This window comes from Tamandua tetradactyla, chromosome 16 (assembly GCF_023851605.1).
Source record: "Tamandua tetradactyla isolate mTamTet1 chromosome 16, mTamTet1.pri, whole genome shotgun sequence".
Taxonomy (NCBI): domain Eukaryota; kingdom Metazoa; phylum Chordata; class Mammalia; order Pilosa; family Myrmecophagidae; genus Tamandua; species Tamandua tetradactyla.
Window position 1 is genome coordinate 69,151,321 of NC_135342.1, and position 24,064 is coordinate 69,175,384.

General features: G+C 38.7%; 1 protein-coding gene across 4 annotated transcripts in view; it reads right to left on the reverse strand.

Annotated features, from left to right (window-relative positions):
- RFWD3 (ring finger and WD repeat domain 3) overlaps window positions 1-24,064 on the reverse strand; it is an 85,125-nt gene that overhangs the window by 26,670 nt on the left and 34,391 nt on the right. For 3 of the 4 annotated variants that reach the window (XM_077133020.1, XM_077133021.1, XM_077133018.1), the window contains exons 4-6: window positions 7,292-7,383; window positions 5,210-5,404; window positions 5,012-5,103 (exon numbers count right to left, since the gene is read on the reverse strand). In XM_077133020.1, coding sequence (XP_076989135.1) covers window positions 5,012-5,103; window positions 5,210-5,404; window positions 7,292-7,383 — 379 coding nt within the window. The remainder of the gene's footprint in view (window positions 1-5,011; window positions 5,104-5,209; window positions 5,405-7,291; window positions 7,384-24,064) is intronic. The other variant, XM_077133019.1, reaches the window with a different exon arrangement.

The following is a 24,064-nucleotide window of genomic DNA, read 5'->3' on the forward strand; positions in this document are numbered from 1 at the left end:
TCCCTCTGGGAAGTCGCCTGTGGGGGAAGGTCGCCAGCCGCCGCGGCTTGGGGAACTGCCGATCCGATGCTCCCAGCCAGCCCGGGAAGCTGCATGTGTGGAAGGGGCTGCGGTCGCCGGCCACCGCAGCTTGGGGGACTGCTGTTCCAAGGCTACCAGCTGGCCTGGGAAGCCAGCGTGGGGAAGGGTCGCTGGCCGCCGCGGCTTGGGGAACCCGATCCAAAGCTTCCAGCCGGCCCGGGAAGGAGGGAGGGAGGGGCCCCGGCCGCCAGCCACCGTGGCGTGGGGAAGTGCACGCCTCTCGGGGACCTCACTGCAGCGGAGTCTCTTAACCAGTTCAGCCGTTTTGGAATGGGGTACGTTGTCTGTCTGGTCTGTGTCATGGCTCCGGGAAATGTTCTGTATTGTTTCTAGTTCTTTAGTAGTTGTTCTGGAGAAGGAAGTAAGACCGTCGCGCCTTACTAAGCCGCCATATTCTCCAGCACATCGCCTTCTAGATTTTATATGTCATATCTAATTTTCCTTCTTTTTACCTTTACTCATAGTCTTCCTTTCTACACTCTTCTCCACACCTCTCTCTTCTGTCTTCATATCTGTCTCTAGTGTTCCCTTTAGTATTTCTTGCAGAGCTGGTCTCTTGGTCACAAATTCTCTCAGTGATTTTTTTGTCTGAAAATGTTTTAATTTCTCCCTCATTTTTGAAGGACGATTTTGCTGGATATAGAATTCTTGGTTGGCAGTTTTTCTCTTTTAATAATTTAAATATATTATCCCACTGTCTTCTCGCCTCCATGGTTTCTACTGAGAGATCTGCGCATAGTCTTATTGGGCTTTCCTTGTATGTGATGGATTGCTTTTCTCTTGCTGCTTTCAAGATCCTTTCTTTCTCTTTGACCTCTGACATTCTGATTATTAAATGTCTTGGAGTATGTCTATTTGGATCTATCCTCTTTGGGGTATGCTGCACTTCTTGGATCTGTAATTTTAAGTCTTTCATAAGAGTTGAGAGTTGGGAAATTTTCGGTGATAATTTCCTCCGTTAGTTTTTCTCCTCCTTTTCACTTCTCTTCTCCTTCTGGGACACCCACATCACGTATATTCATGCGCTTCATACTGTTTTTCAATTCCCTGAGTCCCTGCTCATATTTTTCCATTTTTTTCCCTATAGTTTCTGTTTCTTGTCAGATTTCAGTTGTTCTGTCCTGCAGTTCAGAAATCCTATGTTCCGTGTCTTCAAATCTATGATTGCAGGTTTCCATTGTTTTTTTCATCTCTTCTACTGTGTCTTTCATTCCCATAACTTCTGTGATTTGTTTTTTCAGACTTTCAATTTCTTCTTTCCTTGCCTTCTTTATATCCTCCCTCAATTCCTTGATTTGGTTTTTGATGAGGTTTTCCATGTCTGTCCGTACATTCTGAATTAACTCTTTCAGCTCCTGTATGTCATTTGAATTGTTGGTTTGTTCCTTTGACTGGACCATATCTTCAATTTTCCTAGTGTGATTTGTTATTTTTTGCTGGCATCTAGGCATTTAATTACCTTAATTAGTTTATTTTGGAGATTGCTTTCACTTCTTTTATCTAGGGTTTTCCTGCTGGATGAATTTGTTGTCTATCTGTTCTTTGACATTCCGTTCAGCTTTATCTGGACCTTTAGCTTAAGTTTTGTTTAACAGAGGAGAATTTTCCAGTTCTTGTTTTCTTGTTTCTTGCCCTGCTTGTGTGGTGGCTTTCCCCCCCACACACTTAGGCGGGTCTACTTAGATATTATATACCCCAGCCAGATTTTCCCAGACTAAACTGGCCTCCTATCAGGAGGAAAGAGTCACTTGCGTTGGTTTTCCCTGAGGGTGAGACCCAGCAGGTTGAATGACTTTCCTGTGAAGTCTCTGGACTCTGTTTTTCTTATCCTGTCCAGTATGTGGCACTTGTCTGACTGCAGGTCCCACCAGCATAAGATGATGCGGTACCTTTAACTTTGGCAGACTCTCCCTACTGGGGGCGTGGTGGAGACCGAGGAGAGGTTGTAGGCTGGTTTTAATGGCTTCAAATTACCAAGCCCTGGTGTCTGAATTCCTTGATGGAGGGATCCCCCCTGGGTGGGGCTTCACCCCTCCACTGAGGAAGGCACAGACTCCAGATAAGCCCCCCAAAGAGTTCAGTTCTGCCTATGTCTGGGGCAGCTGCAGCCTGAAAAGTCCTGCCGCTGTATCCAGAGGCAGTCAAGCCTTTGTAGATACACAGCCACAAAAACCTCTCTTTCCTTCCTTTTTTTTCCCCCCTTTTTCTGTTAGTTCTGCCGTCTTGGCGCCGGGGCAAAAATGAGCAACCTCCGCTTTGATCAGGTTCACCTAAGCTGGGGGCCTATTTTTAGTAGTCAGAATTTGTTAATTAATTCCACAATTGGAGTTTGATTGTGCCCATTCCCTGCTGCTGGTAAAGTCCTTTCCTTTCCCCTCTGGGAAGCAGCCTGTGGGTGAGGGGTGCTGGCTGCTACAGCTTTGGGAACTCACATTTCTGGGGGGTGCTCGCAGCCGGTCCAGCCAGTGCAGACTGGGGTACACTGTGGCCCCGGGAGCTGTTCTGTACTGTTTCTCGTTATTTAGTAGTTGTTCTGGAGGATGAACTTAAATGCGCACATTGTTAAGCCGCCATCTTGACCCGGAAGTCCTTAAATTCCCCTTTTAAAAAGCCATTCCATTCCTGGTATATTATTCTGAGAGCTAGCAAACTAGAACACAGCCATTGATGGAAATGACAAAGACCTAATTTATGAAAGTGGTTAACTCTGGGAAAAGAGATGGAATTAAATAAAACTAGTTTATAAGGAAGTATCTACTGTGTCTACAATGATTTACTTCTTTCAAAAAGGCCGAGTTCCTAAAAAAGTTGGAGGGAATCATCATATGGCCCAGTAATTCCACTCTTAGGTATATACCCAAAAGAAATGAAAATAGCAACTGAAACTGATACTTGTATACCAATATTCATAGCTGCATTCTTCACAACAGCCAAATGGTAGAAAAAGTCAAGTATCCATCCCAGAGGAATGGATAAACAAAATATGGTATCCCTATAAAACAGAATGCCATTCAGTCATAAAAAAGGAATAAAGTTCTGATACATCCTGTAACATGGATGAACCTTGATAACATTATGCTGAGTGAAATAAGCCAGACCCCAAAATACAAATACTGTATGATATCACTGATATGAAATACCTAGGATAGATTTATAGACTAAAAATACGATAGAGATTATCAGTAGGTAAAGGGAGGAGGAATTGTTGAGTTACTGTTCAATGGGTACAAAGTTTCTGTTGGAATGAAGAAACAGTTTTGCTAATAGCGGTGTTCCCTGCACAACATTGTGACTATTATTAATGTGACTATTATTAATGCCATACGTTTAGCTCTGGCAAATTCCATATTTTACCATAATAAAATAAAATGAAAAGGTCTAAATCAAGTATGACAAAATGCTACGATTTTAGAAAGTTGGGTAAGGGGAGCTTCATGCCATTAGTCTCTATACTTATTGGCGTATACTAAATGTTCAAATTTTTCACTTTTTCTAGGGAGCCTAAGGAACATAATGATTGAGTACAAGATTGTCATCAGTGAATTTTTAAATACAACTACCCACTGACAATCACATTTTTGTATTTTCCAACAGTTTCCTTCTCCATATATCCGCCACTTAAATACTATAAATAAATATTTGTTGGAAAAAAAAAAGTATTTGTTAGAGCCAAATAAGAAAAATTAGCAGAAAATTTAAATCACCTGTAGTGTTTAAAATCACCTGTGATCCCACTCCTCAATGATTACTTGTAGTGCTTTCTTCTTCCAGTTCATACAAGTGTAATCATACTACTTAATAATGTGCTTTAACACAACATCATTCTTTTTCATCTGAGTTTTAATAAATGTGTAGTAAGTTTACTCAACCAATCAATTTCCTGGCTTGAATTAATAATACTAAATGAAAACTCTCATAAACAAAATCTTCGCACACATCCTTAATTTATTTAGAATAAATGCTTATAAAATTACTAAGGCAAAGGTTTTAAAGTCTTTTAAAACATACTGCCAAATGATCTCTCCAAGTGATGCTGCCTGTGTACATTCTCACCAGTAATCCATGAGAAGACCCATACAGTGAGTATCTTTATTTTATTTACTATTAATTATTATTTTTTTTCACATGGGCAGGCACTGGGAATTGAACCCATGTCTCTGGCATGGCAGGAAAGAATTCTGTCTGCTAAGCAACTGTGGCCCACCCTTTTATTTTTTTAATTTTTATTGATAACGTACAAGCACACACATTCTTAACATACAAACATTCTATACATGGTGTAGAGTGGCTCACAATATCATCACATAGTTGTATATTCATCACCATGATCATTTTTTAGAACATCTGCATCAATAAGAATATTCTTTAAAATTCATAAAGCATTAAGTAGTATCATCAGCAACCTTTCAGGGACTTTCAAAATCCTGATAATTTCTTGCATTGCAACTGTATGTACAAAGTTTCACTTATAGGGCCAGGAATGGTGGCTCAGTGGCAGAGTTCTCGCTTGCCATGCCTGAGACCTGGGTTTGATTCCCGGAGTCTGCCGATGCCAAAAAAACCACACAAAAAAACAAAAAAACAAAGTTTCATTTATGAATTCTCTGCAGAGTACTGCTGTGTGTATGTTGGGGATGGGTGGTGGTGGCTTATGGATATGAGAAGCAAACACAACAACCTTTAAGTAATGTATCAGATCTTTATTTTAAACATTGTATGGAGAATAAACCATGCAGATTTCCTTTAAAAGGTGACCAGAACATGCATTATAAATCACAGTGCGAGACATGCTGCCAATCTCTGGAGATTCCCAGAGACATCAAATCATGCCTTAGAACCACTCTATTAGTGATTTCTACCTTTTATTCTCGGATCCGCCTTCAAGGAATTGAAAAGGTACCTTCCAGCTACTCAGACTCTCATCACCTACCTTTTCATGCGCTCCTGCTCACTAGTGTCCAAAGCTCTTAGGGTTCGGGCATAAAGGACAACGATGTCACTGTGCCTGGCTTTCTTGTTGCACTAAAGAACCCAAGGGGACATAATTAGTGTGCTTCTAGTAATCCTCCTGCCTCCTGACATAACATTTTGACTGTTCACATGCATAGTCATTACCCACGGTCCTTACCTGGGGACATTTTCGTGCCTGTCCTTTGAGCCATTTAGAAATGCATCTATATCCAAAGAGGTGCCCACAGTGTAATGCTGAGAGTCGGTGGTCCCCAGCATTGGTCCACTGTTCCAAACATATTGTGCAAGTGTCCCCTTCTTCCTCATCCACAGGAACAGAAGATAAAAGACAGTTGGACTTTTGGGGAGACTGCTAGATGGAAACCAGAATACATTAAAATTAGAGAAAAATGCAAAATCAATCTTGAAGAGGATATGTAACCCTACATGTGTGGGTGTGAAACCGTTGTGTACCCCAGAAAAGCCATGTTCTTTAATCTTCATTCGATATTGCTGGGCGGGATCTCTTTGACTGTTTCCATTGAGACGTGACCTATTCAATACCTGTAGGTGATAACTTTTGATTAGATGGTTTCCATGGAGATGTGTCTCCACCCATCCAAGCTTGGGTCCTTTGCTGAAGCCCTTTAAGAGGGAATCATTTTGGAAAAAGTTGGAGTCAACAGAGCCCACACAGCCAGAGACCTTTGAAGATGAAGAAGGAAAATACGCTCAAGGGAGTTTCATGGAACAAGAAGCTGATAGAAAGCTAGCTGATGTCCCCATGTGCCTTTCCAACTGACAGAGGTGTTCTGGACCTATCAGTTTCTTGACTCACGGTGTCTTTACCTGGATGCCTTAATTTAGACATTTTCACAGTAAACTTGGAATTTAATAAATTTCCATTTTTAAAAGCCAGTCTGTTTCTGGTATATTGCATTCTGGCAGCTTTTGCAAACTAAAGCAATACCAATTCAATAAATGCACAAAAAATAATACAAACCCAGTTGAAAACACTACAGAAAAATGTAGCACCTATGAATCACTTGTCATTCTTCCTAGACAGCAATCTGGCAAAATGTAATAAAGACCATGAAAATAACCCTACTCTTTGATCTCATGAAATTCATGGATATATTTTTCTTTATTTAAGATAAGGAAAGGAGTTATCTGTACAAGGATACTTAAAAAAAAAAAAAAAAAAAGGCAGCTACCCAGACAACCTACAATAGGGAATGATAGGTTAGTTATACATTTCAAAGTTAGGTTTATTACCAATTCAAGTAGCTATAAAATATTTAACTCATGTGAATCAATGAGGTAAAAAAAAAAAGGACAACTAGAAAACAAAGACAGGATATATGCAGTCAGCTTACAGAAAACACAAATGGTCAATAAGCATTCACTTATAATTTAAGAAATGCAAATTAAAGGGTATTATAAACTGACAACTTTCTGGACAGCAATTTGGATTTAGCTATCAAAACTAACATACATATATATTTCCTTTGTCATAACTATCTCTTTGCTAGAAATATATCCCAGTTACAAATTTTTGCCAAGAAAATTACAAAAGGATGATCAGTCCAACAGGATTTGTAATAGGTATAACAACAAAAAAGGAAATAACCATAGTGTATATTAATAAGGGAAGAATAAACTGAAAATTTATTCTCACGATAAACACTACACAGCTCTTAATAAGAACAAGGTTCAACGCCCTGTAAAAACATGGCAAGCTTTCCAGGATGTAATAAGTGGGGGAAAAAGAGCAAGGTTCAGAACAAGGTATAATCTATTTCTTTTTGTATACATTTAAAAAAAGAAAATTTTTACATGTAGATTTATGTGGGCATAAAATTTTTCTAGAAGGAAAAAATAAACACTAGAGACCACAAGACAACATAGAAATGTGCAGAAAGTAGGTAAATGATGTTTTGAGATGTAAACAACTGCTGTATTAAGGAAAATGGCTATTTTAAAAAACTGTTTATTACACAACAATCATACTTTGAGAGTTTATAAAAAGCATTACTACCTACTATTTCAAATGATCCTTCACTTATTAAGTAAGCAGAACATGTTACTTTCACGCTTTCCCAACTTTTTTTTTTTTAACAAAGGAGGAAGAAGTCACAAAAATCAGTGTAACTGGGTAAGATACATATCTGGGTCTCTGCCTACAATGCCTGCAACCTTTCCATCTTAACATAGAACTCCCACTTAAAACTGAAAATCCAAACCTTTCTATTTAGGTTACCTGCTTGGGGAGGATGTCTCCTCCATCAATACACGTAGCTTCTTGCTCTGCTGAGTTACTTCCTGGTGGCTCTGCTGAGTCATTCTCAGAATCTATATGAAAGACAATTGTACAAAAGACATAAATTAGTTATTACAGGCTACTAGGAAAAAGCCTGATTCACTACATCTTTTCATTTCTAATTAGTAGTTTTGCAGCAAAATGGATGACAATTTTCCCAAGTAGCCATCAGTGAATTTATTTTAACTTACTTTGGACATTTTCAAACATACATAAAAGTAGACAGGATAGTGTAATTAATTCTCAAGTACATGACCCATTTTTTTTTTTTGCATGGGCAGGCACTGGGAAACGAACTCAGGTCTCTGGCATAACAGGTAAGAACTCTGCCACTGAGCCATCATGGCCTGACCTATGACCCAATTTAAAAAATAATCAACATTTTGCCAATTATGTTTCAATTCCTCTATTTTTCTTTTTGTTGGAATATTTAATAACAAACCCTAAAAATGTTGTTTCATTTGTGAAACTTAAAAACACTGATTTCAAAGATATAAACATTGTATCATTAGAAAGTATGACACATCCTGGATCTGGTTGACTTGCTTCTAGTGGTGTTTAACTTGTTCCTCTATCTTCCACTTTCCTAGTAATCAGGTCTAGAGGTTTGCGTAAATTCCAATTCAGTTTTGTGAGAGGAAGAGCAGAGCAGCAAGAATATTTCATATGTTACATATTTCTGATTGCAGCATATCAGGAGGCTGCATAATCAGATGAAGTGATGCCATTCCAACCTCATATTTTCGGGTTCCTCAGTAACTATTCACAACCTCTGTTATAATGATCAAGGAGGCACTTTTTTATTCTTAGTCATTTTTCTTTTTCACACGTGAGTTTTCCCATCATAGGTCAGTGGGAGACTTCAAATAAACTCCTCTGTCATTTTTGTTTTTTAAATAACACATACATATAAGTATATTGTATATATTCAGCTTGATGGATTTTCACAAATGGAACTGTAATCAGAACATCGCCAACTAATGTCCCCCTTAAACCTCAGGAGTGGGGGGATAGGAGAGAGATACATTCCTGCCAAGGGTAAACACTAAATACTAATACCACAGATTAATTTTGCCTGTTTTTTGTATTTCATATTAATATAATCTCAGTTATCTAATCTGTGCGTTTGCTACTTTAGCTCTACTTTATATTCACAAGATTCTTCCACACTAATTACAGTTCATTCGTTTTCATTGCTGCATAGTATTTCATCGGGTGATAACATAAAAAATTAACCATTCTACCACTGATGGATAACTGGGTGGTTTCAGTTTTTTGCTATTATAAATAGAGCTAGATACAACACCTAGACATGCTGGTCCCTAGGTATACATATACTAAGTTTTAAAAAGTATTATACCCTTAATTGGAAGAAATTGTACTGATGTGTAGAATTTGAACCCAAACACAGTGAGGCCACCCACCAAGGTAGTGACTAGTCTAACCTGTGCTAACATTAGGGCATAACCTGTTGGATATTTTTAGCTTTCGGTGAACATTTGTAATCACTGCTTCAATCACCTCCCACTTCTTGCCACCTGCTGCTGCTATCTGTGCTCTCTTGTGGGCTTCGTCATGCTGTGCCAATGGCTAATGTTTTCTACACCCGCTTTTGAGTGTAGTTTGATGTTTTATAACCGAGAGCTCATTTCAAAAGCAGAAAAAAAGAAAAAATATTAAAGCAAGGAAAAGTGTTACCAAAAAAAATACTACATCAAAATGTTTGTACCAATTTACACTGTCATAAGGAGTGTATAAGAGTTCTGTTTGCTTTAAATCCTATCTTTATAACTCAACCATCTTGGTGAGTACATATTGATACTGCAAAGTGGTTTTAATTCACATTTCATAGATGGAATAGGAAAGGTCGAGTTCATCCCTGCTCCAAGGAACAGCTAGAAAAGGAACGGGAGGGCAACTGGGATAGTGATTCCAGGGTGTACCTGACCTGGGAGGGTCTTCTACACCACATAGGGAAGCCGTGGTTGCAAAATTTTAAGAATTGAGATACAGACAACCAGAAAACAAACAGCGAGGACAAACAGGCCAGTGTGTCCATTTCCAAACGGAAGTCCGGAACCCTCAGGAGTGCACAGAGAGATGGGGACTAGGAAGTTAGCCAAGTTGCGTTCCTCAACTGCGCTATCCTCACACCCACTATCCCCCACCTCCAGTCACATTCCATGACCTGAACACTGTCACCCGCCTCTGTACTGTGCTCCAAGAACTTATCACCCTAATCCCACCCACACGTGTGCACACCTGCCCAAGCCCGGCCAACCTCTCCTGCCCAAGCACACTGTCTCGCTTTGCTCCTCTGGAGACTTGTCTACCTCCTGCTCCCTGCTTCCTGCAGGTGGTTGCCTGGCTTACAGGCCGTGGCTGCTCACCTTCATACCCGGGCCATACCCACCTCCAGCCCAGGTAGGCAAAATCCCAGTTGGCTGCTCCTGAACTCTGCACATGTGTACACCAGGGCTCTGTCCCCTAGTACCACATCAACCAAGGCCCCACCCCACAGACCCGCACATGCTCACAGCCATATCTTCACGGCCGGAACCCATGCATCTGTCACTAAACTCTTGACCCCTGCACCCCATCCCCTACCAAGCACACATGCACACCCTGTCCCATCCCTCGGCATAAGCACTCAGCTCTCACACCAGGCAGGTGATCTTAAGTCCATCTGTGCTACATATGTACATCTGTGCTACAGAGACCCGCCTGTATACACATGCACACCTGCCCCAAACCCCACCCCCACATCTGCACACCTGCACCAGGACCCCACAGACCCGACATCATGTGCCCCTAACCCATGTCCCACATCCCCATGAACTGTGCACCCTGCCCCTACACACTAACACTTTCACATCCTTGGCCCTCTGAGCCCCTCCCACCTGTGCAAGGACACACCCACACCATGCTCTCCCTGTTCTGGGACATTGGTGCCACCTATACCACACTCTGATACCAATGACCCCCACACTCCACGTGCCCACCCACATCCTGCCTGCACACCAGCTCCTATACATCCACTCAGCTCCCCATCTGCCTCCCCCTGCACCCTACCTCTGTGCTCCCCACACTGCACCCTGCTTCTGTGCTCCAAGGCCTGCCTAAGCTATACCCTGCCCCCAGGGTCCCTGCATAGCACCTTCAAAACCCTACACCCTCCACTTGAAACTTACGGGCACAAGCATAGCGACCCTGACCCATGCCTATACCTGAACTGCAACCCATCACTGCTTTGTTATGTCCGCATCCTGCTCCACATCCATCCTGTAAATAAATACAAAGCTTTAGTCTACTGAAGGAAATCTACCTCCAAAGTAACCCTATCAAGATATTTACATGCCTCGAAAGAAACAGAAGATCACTAAGCATATCGTGATGCAAACAGACAGATAGAGAGCTCAGCCTAATGACCAAATTAAAACACCAGAGGAGACATAGATATTGGAACTAATCAAAGATGTTCGTATAACTCTACAAAATAAAATAAACTGAATGGCTGATGACATAAAGGAGATCAAAAAGACACTAGAAATGCATAAAGAATATGAAAGAATAAATAGAAAAATAGCAGATATTACAGAGATTAAAGATGCAGGAGTGCAAATAAAAATATGGCAGAAAACACAAAAGCAGATTTGAAGAGGTGGAACAAAGAATAAGTGAACTTGAGGACAGGGCAACTGATTTCAAACACACGAAAGAGCACATGCCAAAAAAGATGGAAAAATTTGAATAAGATCTCAGGGAAATGATGGACAAAACAAAAATGAGAATTCTCAGTATCCCAGAAGGAGAAGAAAAGAGTAAAGGGCTAAGAAGATTAGTTGAGGTTATAATGGGGAAAGACTTCCCAACCCTTATAAAGGGTGTAAATATGCAAATCAAAGAAGTCCAACAAACTCCAAAGAAAATAAATCCAAATTGGCCTTACCCAAGATACATATTAATTAGCCTAGTCTGTCAAATGCTGAAGAAAAGCAGAAAACCCTGAAAGCAACAAGAGAAAAACAATCTACTACATACAAAGGAAACCACATAAGACTGAGTTCAGACTACCCAATAGGCACCATGAAGGCAAGACAGTGGTGTGATATATTTAAAATCTTGAAAGAGAAAGATTTCCAGCCAAGAATTCTGTGTCCAGCCAAACTGTCCTTCAAAACTGAGGGAGAGATTAAAATTTTCCAGACAAACAAATGCTGAAAGAATATGTCAACAAGAGACTGGCCCTATAGGAAATACTAAAGGGAGTTCTGCCAGCCAAAAAAAAAAAGAAGATAAGAGAGGGAGGTCTGTAGGAGGACAAAGAATTGAAGAGTACCAGTAAGGGTAATTTAAAGGATAAAAAGAGAAACTGCAAGAAGAATATATAGATTTGACAAAAAAAATCCAAAGGATAAGATGATAGGTTCAAGAAACACTTTTACAGTAATAACTTCAAATGTTAACAGATTAAATTTACCAATTAAAAGATAGAGATTGGCAGAATGGGTTAAGAAATATAATTCAGCTATATGCTGCTGAAAAGAGACTCATCTTAGACACATGGATACAAATAGATTGAAAGTGAAAGGATGGAAAAAGATGTTCCATGCAAGTTATAACCAAAAGAAAGTAGGAATAGCTATACTAATATCAGACAAAATAGACTTTAAATGTAAAGACATCATAAGAGACAAAGAAGGGCACTATTATTAATAAAAGGGACAATTCACCAAGAAATAACAATCATAAATTTTTATGCTCCCTATCAAGGAGCTCTAAAGTACGTGAGACAACACTGGCAAAACTGAAGGGAATGACAGACGTCTCAACAATAATAGTAACGGTTTTCAATACACCCCCCTCCTCTACAGATAGAACAACCAGACAGAGGATCAGTAAGGAAACAGAGAACTTAAATAATCTGATACATGAATTAGACCTAGAAGATATATACATGTCATTACACCCCAAAACACCAGGATATACATTCTTCTCTAGTGCTCATGGAGCATTCTCTGGGATAGATCATATGCTGGGACACAAAAGAGGTCTTCATAAATTTAAAAATATTGAAATGATTGAAAGGACTTTCTCTGACGACAATGGAATAAAGTTGGAAATCAGTAACCACCAAAGAACGAGGACCTTCACAAATATGTGGAGATTAAATAACACACTCAACTAATGAGTCAAAGAAGAAATTGCTAGAGAAATCAGTAGCTACCTGGAGAGGAATTAAATTGCAAATACAAGAGATTAGAACTTATAGGATGCAGCAAAGGCTGTTCTGAGAGGAAAATTGATTGCCCTAAATGCCTATATTATAAAATAAGAAAGAGCAATAATTTAAGACCTAATTGCGGACCTGGATAAAGAACAGCAAACTAACCCCAAAGCAAATACAAGAAAAATTCAAAGATAAAGGCAGAGTTAAATGAAAAGGAGAATAAAAGAACAGTAGAAAGAATCAATAAAATTAAAAGTAGGTTCTTTGAGAAAATCAATAAAATAGATGGACCAGTAGCAAGGCTGACAAAAAAAGAAGAGAGGATGCAAATAAACACAATCAGAAATGAGAGGGGACTCATTACCAGAGAAACCCAGAAGAAATAATAAAAATAAGAGGACACTATGAACAACTATATGCCCACAAACTAGACATCTTAGATGAAATGGAAAAATTCCTGGAAACACAAAAACAAGCTATACTGACTCAGGAAGAAATAGATCTCAACAAACCAATCACAAGTAAAGGAAATCAAACAGCCATCAAAAACCTTCCTACAAAGAAAAGACCACAGTCAGATGGCTTCACAGGGATATTTTATCAAACGGTCCAATACGAACTAATACCAATCATGCACAAACTTCCAAAAACTTGAGGAAAAAGGAATACTATCTAACACATTTTATAAAGCAAACATCATTTTAATACCTAAGCCAAACAAAGATGCTACAAGAAATGAAAACTACAGGCCAATCTCCCTAATGAGCAGAGATGCAAAAATTTGCAACAAAATACTAGCAAATCAAATCCAACAACATATTAAAAGGATTATACAGCATGACCAAGTGGGGTTTATACTGGGAATACAAGGATGGTTCAATACAAGAAAATCTTTTAATGTTATACAGTCCATTAACAAAATGAAAGGGAAAAAACCCACATAATCATCTCAAATTGATGCTGAAAAATCATTTGACAAAATTCAACATCCTGGGCGGGGCCAAGATGGCGGCTTAGTAAGGTACGTGCGTCTTAGTTCCTCCTCCAAAGCAACTACTAGGTGAACTGAAACACTGCAGAACAGCTCCCGGGGCTACGGCAGGGAATGGACACACAGTGTACCCCAGTTTGGACTGGCTAGTCTGACTGAAAGACTCGGCTGCGGAGAGATCCCCGAGCGGCGTGCGATTTCCCGAGCAGCGGCAGCTGTGGCGGCCGGAGCTCCTCCCTCCCTCCTTCCCGGGACGGCTGAGAGTCTCGGAGAGGCAAGTTTCCCAAGCCGAGGCGGCCGGTGCTCCTCTTTTGCGGGCGGTTTTCTGGTCTGGCTACCAGTCTGGGGTCAGAGGGCTACCCAAGGCGCGGTGGCCCTCCCCCGCGGGCGGCTTCCTGGTCCGGTGGGGAATTCCACACGCTGCGGTGGCAGGTGACCGACGCCCCTCCCCCGCGGGTGACTTCCTGGTCTGGTGGCGAATTCCCCGGGCCCGCTGCGGCCAGTGACCAGCCACAGGGTCCCATCAAGCCGCGGCGGCTGACGCCCCCACCACGTGCGGCCCCCCGAACCAACGGAGAGAACTGGATCGGAAATCCCGAGCACGCGGACATTGGTGACCGGGGGGATCCCTTCCAAACACGTGAGACACACGCGTGCCACGAGCGCCACCTACTGGGCTGGATAAGAAAAACAGAACCCAGAGATTTCACAGAAAAATCTTACAACCTTGTGGGGTCCAACACCCAGGGAAATCTGACTAAATGCCCAGACGCCAGCAGCAGAAGATAACGGTCCACGCTCAGAAGATTGAGAATATGGCCCAGTCAAAGGAACAAACCAATAGTTCAAATGAGATACAAGAGCTGAGACAACTAATGCTGAATATACGAACAGAAATGGAAAACCTCTTCAAAAATGAAATCAATAAACTGAGGGAGGACATAAAGACGATATGGGCTGAAGAAAAACAAAAACTGAAAAAACAAATCACAGAACTTATGGAAGTGGAGGATAAAGTAGAAAAGATGGAAAAAAACAATGGATAACTACAATGATAGATTTAAAGAGACAGAAGATAGAATCAGTGATTTGGAGGATGGAACATCTGAATTCCAAAAAGAAACAGAAACTATCCAGAAAAGAATGGAAAAATTTGACAGGGTATCAGGGAACTCAAGGACAATATGAACCGCACAAATATACGTGTTGTGGGTGTCCCAGGAGGAGAAGAGAAGAGGAGGAGAAAAACTAATGGAAGAAATTATCACTGAAAACTTCCCAACTCTTATGAAAGACCTAAAATTACAGATCCAAGAAGTGTAGCGCACCCCAAAGAGATTAGACCCAAATAGGCGTTCTCCAAGACACTTACTAGATAGAATGTCAGAGGTCAAAGAGAAAGAGAGGATCTTGAAAGCAGCAAGAGAAAAACAATCCATCACACACAAGGGAAACCCAATAAGACTATGTGCAGATTTCTCAGCAGAAACCATGGAAGCTAGAAGACAGTGGGATGATATATTTAAATTACTAAAAGAGAAAAACTGCCAACCAAGACTCCTATATCCAGCAAAATTATCCTTCTAAAATGAGGGAGAAATTAAAACATTTTCAGATAAAAAGTCACTGAGAGAATTTGTGACCAAGAGACCAGCTCTGCAAGAAATACTAAAGGGAGCACTAGAGTCAGATACAAAAAGACAGAAGAGAGAGGTATGGAGAAGAGTGTAGAAAGAAGGAAAACCAGATATGATATACATAATACAAAAGGCAAAATGTTAGAGGAAAATATTATCCAAAGAGTAATAACACTAAATGTTAATGGACTGAATTACCCAATCAAAAGACATAGACTGGCAGAATGGATTAAAAAACAGGATCCTTCTATATGCTGTCTACAGGAAACACATCTTAGACCCAAAGATAAACATAGGTTGAAAGTGAAAGGTTGGGAAAACATATTTCATGCAAATAACAACCAGAAAAGAGCAGGAGTGGCTATACTAATATCCAACAAATTAGACTTCAAATGTAAAACAGTTAAGAGACAAAGAAGGACACTATCTACTAATAAAAGGAACAATTAAACAAGAAGACATAACAATCATAAATATTTGTGCACCGAACCAGAATGCCCCAAATTACGTGAGGAATACACTGCAAACACTGGAAAGGGAAATAGACACATATACCATAATAGTTGGAGACTTCAATTCACCACTCTCATCAATGGACAGAACATCTAGACAGAGGATCAATAAAGAAATTGAGAATCTGAATATTACTATAAATGAGCTAGACTTAACAGACATTTATAGGACATTACATCCCACAACAGCAGGATACACCTTTTTCTCAAGTGCTCATGGATCATTCTCAAAGATAGACCATATGCTGGGTCACAAAGCAAGTCTTAACAAATTTAAAAAGATTGAAATCATACACAACACTTTCTCAGATCATAAAGGAATGAAGTTGGAAATCAATAATAGGTGGAGTGCCAGAAAATTCACAAATACATGGAGGCTCAACAACACACTCTTAAACAACAAGTGGGTCAAAGAAGAAATTGCAAGAGAAATTAGTAAATACCTAGAGGCGAATGAAAATGAAAACACAACATATCAAAACCTATGGGACGCAGCAAAGGCAGTGCTAAGAGGGAAATTTATTGCCCTAAATGCCTATATCGGAAAAGAAGAAAAGGCAAAAATGCAGGAATTAACTGTCCACTTGGAAGAACTGGAGAAAGAACAGCAAACTAACCCCAAAGCAAGCAAAAGGAAAGAAATAACAAAGATTAGAGCAGAAATAAATGAAATTGAAAACATGAAAACAATAGAGAAAATCAATAAGACCAGAAGTTGGTTCTATGAGAAAATCAATAAGATTGATGGGCCCTTATCAAGATTGACAAAAAGAAGAAGAGAGAGGATGCAAATAAATAAGATCAGAAATGGAAGAGGAGACATAACCACTGATCTCACAGAAATAAAGGATGTAATAACAGGATACTATGAACAACTTTATGCTAATAAATACAACAATTTAGATGAAATGGACGGATTCCTGGAAAGACATGAACAACCAACTTTGACTCAAGAAGAAATAGATGACCTCAACAAACCAATCACAAGTAAAGAAATTGAATCAGTCATTCAAAAGCTTCCTAAAAAGAAAAGTCCAGGACCAGACGGTTTCACATGTGAATTCTATCAAACATTCCAGAAAGAATTAGTACCAACTCTCCTCAAACTCTTCAAAATAATCGAAGTGGAGGGAAAATTACCTAATTCATTCTATGAAGCCAGCATCACCCTCATACCAAAACCAGGCAAAGATATTACAAAAAAAGAAAACTACAGACCAATCTCTCTAATGAATATAGATGCAAAAATCCTCAACAAAATTCTAGCAAATCGAATCCAACAACACATTAAAAGAATTATACATCAGGACCAAGTAGGATTCATCCGAGGTATGCAAGGATGGTTCAACATAAGAAAATCAATTAATGTAATACACCATATCAACAATCAAAGCAGAAAAATCACATGATCATCTCAATTGATGCAGAGAAGGCATTTGACAAGATTCAACATCCTTTCCTGTTGAAAACACTTCAAAAGATAGGAATACAAGGGAACTTCCTTAAAATGATAGAGGGAATATATGAAAAACCCACAGCTAATATCATCCTCAATGGGGAAAAATTGAAAACTTTCTCCCTAAGATCAGGAACAAGACAAGGATGTCCACTATCACCACTATTATTCAACATCGTGTTGGAAGTTCTAGCCAGAGCAATTAGACAATAAAAAGAAATACAAGGCATCAAAATTGGAAAGGAAGAAGTAAAACTATCACTGTTTACAGACGATATGATACTATACGTTGAAAACCCGGAAAAATCCACAACAAAACTACTAGAGCTAATAAATGAGTACAGCAAAGTAGCAGGTTACAAGATCAACATTCAAAAATCTGTAGCATTTCTATACACTAGTAATGAACAAGCTGAGGGGGAAATCAAGAAACAAATCCCATTTACAATTGCAACTAAAAGAATAAAATACCTAGGAATAAATTTAACTAAAGCGACAAAAAACCTATATAAAGAAAATTACAAAAAACTGTTAAAAGAAATCACAGAAGACCTAAATAGATGGAAGGGCATACCATGTTCATGGATTGGAAGACTAAATATAGTTAAGATGTCAATCCTATCTAAATTGATTTACAGATTCAATGCAATACCAATCAAAATCCCAACAACTTATTTTTCAGAAATATAAAAACCAATAAGCAAATTTATCTGGAAGGGCAGGGTGCCCCGAATTGCTAAAAGTATCTTGAGGAAAAAAAACAAAGCTGGAGGTCTCACGCAGCTGGACTTTAAGGCATATTATAAAGCCACAGTGGTCAAAACAGCATGGTATTGGCATAAAGATAGATATATCGACCAATAGAATCGAATAGAGTGCTCAGATATAGACCCTCTCATCTATGGACATTTGATCTTTGATAAGGGAGTCAAGCCAACTCACCTAGGACAGAACAGTCTCTTCAATAAATGGTGCCTAGAGAACTGGATATTCATATGCAAAAGAATGAAAGAAGACCCGTATCTCACACCCTACACAAAAGTTAATTCAAAATGGATCAAAGATCTAAACATTAGGTCTAAGACCATAAAACAGAGGAAAATGTAGGGAGATATCTTATGAATCTTACAATTGGAGGCGGTTTTATGGACCTTAAACCTAAAGCAAGAGCACTGAAGAAGGAAATAAATAAATGGGAGCTCCTCAAAATTAAACACTTTTGTGCATCAAAGCACTTCATCAAGAAAGTAGAAAGACAGCCTACACAATGGGAGACAATATTTGGAAACGACATATCAGATAAAGGTCTAGTATCCAGAATTTATAAAGAGACTGTCCAACTCAACAACAAAAAGACAGCCAACCCAATTACAAAATGGGAAAAAGACTTGAACAGACACCTACCAGAAGAGGAAATACAAATGGCCAAAAGGCACATGAAGAGATGCTCAATGTCCCTGGCCATTAGAGAAATGCAAATCAAAACCACAATGAGATATCATCTCACACCCACCAGAATGGCCATTATCAACAAAACAGAAAATGACAAGTGCTGGAGAGGATGCGGAGAAAGAGGCACACTTATCCACTGTTGGTGGGAATGTCAAATGGTGCAACCACTGTGGAAGGCAGTTTGGCGGTTCCTCAAAAAACTGAATATAGAATTGCCATATGACCCAGCAATACCATTGCTAGGTATCTACTCAAAGGACTTAAGGGCAAAGACACAAACGGACATTTGCACACCAATGTTTATAGCAGCGTTATTTACAATTGCAAAGAGATGGAAACAGCCAAAATGTCCATCAACAGACGAGTGGCTAAACAAACTGTGGCGTATACCTACGATGGAATATTATGCAGCTTTAAGACAGGATAAACTTATGAAGCATGTAATAACGTGGATGGACCTAGAGAACATTATGCTGAGTGAGTCTAGCCCAAAACTAAAGGACAAATACTGTATGGTCCCACTGATATGAACCAACATTCGAGAATAAACTTGGAATATGTCATTGGTAACAGAGACCAGCAGGAGTTAGAAACAGGGTAAGATAATGGGTAATTGGAGCTGAAGGGATACAGACTGTGCAACAGGACTAGATACAAAAACTCAAAAATGGACAGCACAATAATACCTAATTGTAAAGTAATCATGTTAAAACACTGAATGAAGCTGCATCCGAGCTATAGGTTTTTGTTTTGTTTTGTTTTGTTCTTACTATTATTACTTTTATTTTTTTTCTCTATATTAACATTCTATATCTTTTTCGGTTGTGTTGCTAGTTCTTCTAAACCGATGCAAATGTACTAAGAAACGATGATCATGCATCTATGTGATGATGTTAAGAATTACTGATTGCATATGTAGAATGGTATGATTTCTAAATGTTGGGTTAATTTCTTTTTTTCCGTTAATTAATAAAAAAAAAACAAACACTGAAATCTGTTCTACAACTACTTATTGCGATGTACTTTTAAACTTATTGCTTTTTTTGCATATATGTTATTTTTCACAAAAAAAGAAAAAAAAGAAGGAAGAGTATAACAGAAAAGATAGGATTTAACAAATGAATATGACTGCTGAATCATTACATTGATATTTCTGTTGGTCTCCTGTGTCTTGGAACATCTAGAAGAAAAAACAAAAAATCTTGGAACTGTAACCCACACCAAACTTTAAAATCTGTTCTATAACTATTTGTTAAAATGTACTTGGAAATTTATCGCTCTTTTGCATATATATAAAATATTTCACAATAAAAAATTTAAGAAAAAAAAAATTCAACATCCTTTTCTGATAAAAACACTTCAAAAGATAGAAATCAAAGGTAACTTCCTGAATATGATAAAGGGAATATATGAACAATCCATAGCCAACATGTACTCAATGGAGAGAGACTGAAAGCGCTTCCCCCTACACTCACATTGTACTAGAAGTTCTAGCTAAAGAAATCAGGCAGGAAAAAAATGAAAGCCATCCAAATCAGAAAAGAAAAATGACAACTTTCACTATTTGCAAATGACATGGTATTATACTCGGAAAATCCTGAGAAATCTACAACAAAGTTACTTGAGCTAATAAATTCAGCGCGGTGGCGGGATATAAAATTAATGTGCACAAACCAGTAATGTTTCTATACACAAAGAATGACCTGAGGAGTCAATTAAGGAAAACATTTCATTCAAAATAGCAACTAAAAGAATCAAGTATCTAGGAATGAACTTAACTAAGGATGTAAAGGACCTGTACACAGAAAACTACATAACATTGCTAAAAAAAATCTGAGATGTAAATAGGTGGGAAGACATTCACTGCTTATGGATAGGAAGGTTAAATATAGTTAAGATGTCAATTCTACCCAAACTGATCTACAGAATCAACCCAGTACCAATCAAAATTTCAGCCACTTATTTTGAAGACCTGGAAAAACAAGTACAATTAGTTTCCAAATTCATCTGGAAGGGAAAGAGACCTCGAATAGCTAAAACATCCTAAAAAAGAATGTAGTGGGAGAATTAACACTTCCTGATTTTAAAACTTATTATAAAGCCACAGTGGTCAAAACAGCATGGTTGGTACTGGCACAAAGAAACAAGTACTGACCAATGGAATCAAATCAACAGTGCCGAAACAGACCACCAAATCTACGGTCAACTCATCATCGACAAGGCCTCCAAATCCACCGAATTGAGAAAAATAGTTTTTTCAATAAATGGGTATGGGAGAACTGGATATCAATAGGCAAAAGAATGAAAGAGGAACCTTACCTCACACTGAACACAAAAATCAACCCAAAGTGTATCAAACACCTAAATATAAGAACCAGTACCATAAAGCTCCTAGAAGAAAACTGTAGGGAAACATCTTCAAGACCTAGTAATAGGAGGTAGCTTCCTAAACTTTACACCCAGAGCACAAGCAACAAAGGAAAAAAATGGATTAACAGGAACTCCTCAAAATCAAATGCTTTCGTATCTCAAAACACTTTCTCAAAAAGGTGAAGAGGCAGCCAACTCAATGGGAGAAATATTTGGAAATCACATATCAGATAAAGATCTGAAATCCTGCATAAATAAAGAAATCCTGCAACAGTAAAAGAACAAGCAACCCAATTATTATTATTTTTTTATATTTTTATTATAAACAATGAACCGCCCATGTTTCTTGTAGATGATTGTATAATGATACAGCTTTTGCAATGTGACTGTATAATTATTAAAACCTTGTGTCTGATGATTCTTTTATCTACCTTATGGACAGATGAGTAAAACATATGGATTAAAAATAAATAAATAATAGGGGGAACAAATGTTGAAATAAATTTAGTAGGTTGAAATGCTAGTGATCAATGAATAGGAGGGGTAAGGGGCATGGTATGCGTGTATTTTTTTTTCCCCGTTTTCCTTTTATTTCTTTTTCTGAATTCATGCAAATGTTCTAAGAAATGATCATGATGATGAATATACAACTATGTGATGAAAAAAAAGACAATGAACCAACATACCAACATTTTTACAATACGAACATTCTTGACATGGTAACGATCAATGGCTCACAATATCATCACATAGTTCTATATTCATCACCATGATCATTTTTTGAACATTTACATTTCTTCAGAAAAAGAAAGAAAAAAGAAAAACTCATACATGTCATACCCCTTACCTCTCCCTTTCATTGACCAATACTATTTCAATCTATTCAATTAATTTTAACATTTGTTCCCCTATTATCTATTTTTATCCATATTTTTATTCATCTGTCTGTACCGTAGATAAAAGGGTTATCAGACACAAGGTTTTCACAATCACAGTCACACTGCAAAAGCTGTATCATTATACAATTATCTTCAAGAAACACATCTATGGAACACATCTCTACAGTTTCAGGTACCTTCTTCTAGCCACTCTAATACACCATAAACTAAAAAGGTGATATCTATATAATGAGTACGAATAACCTCCAGGATAACCTCTAAACTCTGTTTGAAACCCACTGAGACACTTTATTTTGCCCCATTTCTCTCTTCCTCCTTTCAGTCAAGAAGGTTTTCTCAATCCCTTGATACTGAGTCCCAGCTCATTCTAGGATTTCTGTCCCACATTGTCAGGTAGGTTCACACCCCAGGGAGTCATGTCCCACACAGAGAGGGGGAGGGCAGTGAATTTGCCTGTTGTGTTGGCTGAGAGAGAGAAAGAGGCCACGTCTGAGCAACAATGTTCTCTGGGGGTGACTCTTGGGCCTGATTTTAAGTAGGCTTAGCTTATCCTTTTTGGGGGATAAATTTCATAAGAACAAACCCCAAAATTGAGGGCTTGGCCTATTGATTTGGTTGCACTAGTCAAAATACAAATTTTGTACCAATTACCTTTCTTGCTTTAGTCTCACACAGAAGTTGAAGTTTTAAAATATGAATGACCATTTATTTTCAACACCTTGCAATACTGACATTCCTTTGTTCTCCTTCACGGAAAAAGATTTTTTAATTTTTACATTTAGTCACTATCATTTCACACCCTAAACATTCCTAGATTATACCATCTCAGTCATTATTGTCTATCTTCCCTCCTGGTTTCATAGGCAAGCAACCCAATTTTAAAGTGGACTACAGATATGAAAAGACATTTTTCTGAAAAAAAAAATACAGATGGATAAAAAGCACATGAAGAGATACTCATTCTCATTAACTGTAAGGGAAATGCAGATCAAGACTACAATGAGATACCACCTGTTCTAGTTTGCTAGCTGCTGGAATGCAACACACCAGAGACGGATTGGCTTTAATAAAAGGGGATTTATTTTGTTAGTTCTTCAGAGGAAAAGCAGCTAACTTTCCACTGAGGCTCTTTCTTACATGGAAGGCACAGGATGGTCTCTGCTGGTCGTCTCTCCAGGCCCTTGGGTTCCAACAACTTTCCCCAGGGTGACTTCTTTCTCCAGCTCCAAAGGCCTGGGCTGAGCTGCAAGTGCTGAGATGAGGAATGCCGAGCTGCTTAGGCTGTGCTACATTGCGTTCTCTCATTTAAGCACCAGCCAATTAAGTCAAACGTCATTCACTGCACCAGACACGCCTCCTAGCCGACTGCAGATGTAATTAGCAACAGATGAGGTTCACGTACCATTGGCTTATGTCCGCAGCAACCAGACTAGGTATGCTAACCTGGCCAAGTTCACAACTGAATCTAACTAACACACCACCTCACACCTATAAGAGTGGCTGCTATGCACTACAGATTAGCAAATGGATTAGCTGAAACAAGAAGCTGAACATGAAGAAATGGAAAATCTGATCTAATGAACAAGTTAATTTAGGATAAAACTATAATTGATAGTGAAAGTATAAAGTGTAAAACCACCATTTAAGCTTATCATTAATAGCTTCCTTGCATCAGAATCACAAAAGGAGAGGGTAATGTATCCACCTTGGAAGACAGTTTTGTGGTTCCTTAGGAAACTAAATACTGAGTTGCCCCATGACGCAGCAATATAACTTGGAATATAACCAGAAGAGCTGAAAGCAGTGACACAAACAGACATTTGCACACCAATGTACAAAGCAACTCTATTCACAATCGCCAAGAGGTGGAAACAATCCAAGTGCCCATTAAAAGACGAGTGCATTAACAAAATGTGATATAGACATGAATATTATGTAGCTCTAAGACAAAATAACATCCTGAACCACATGATATGATAGATGAGCCTTGAGGACATAATCCTGAGTGAAATAAACCAGACACAAAAGAACAAATACTATATAATTCCACTTTCATGAACATGGTAAAGGTAAAATCAGAAGGTTGTAATACAGCATATAGGTGACCTAGAGATACACAGAAACTTGAGATGGGTGAACAGTTGGCTAATGAGGTTGATCTTAACT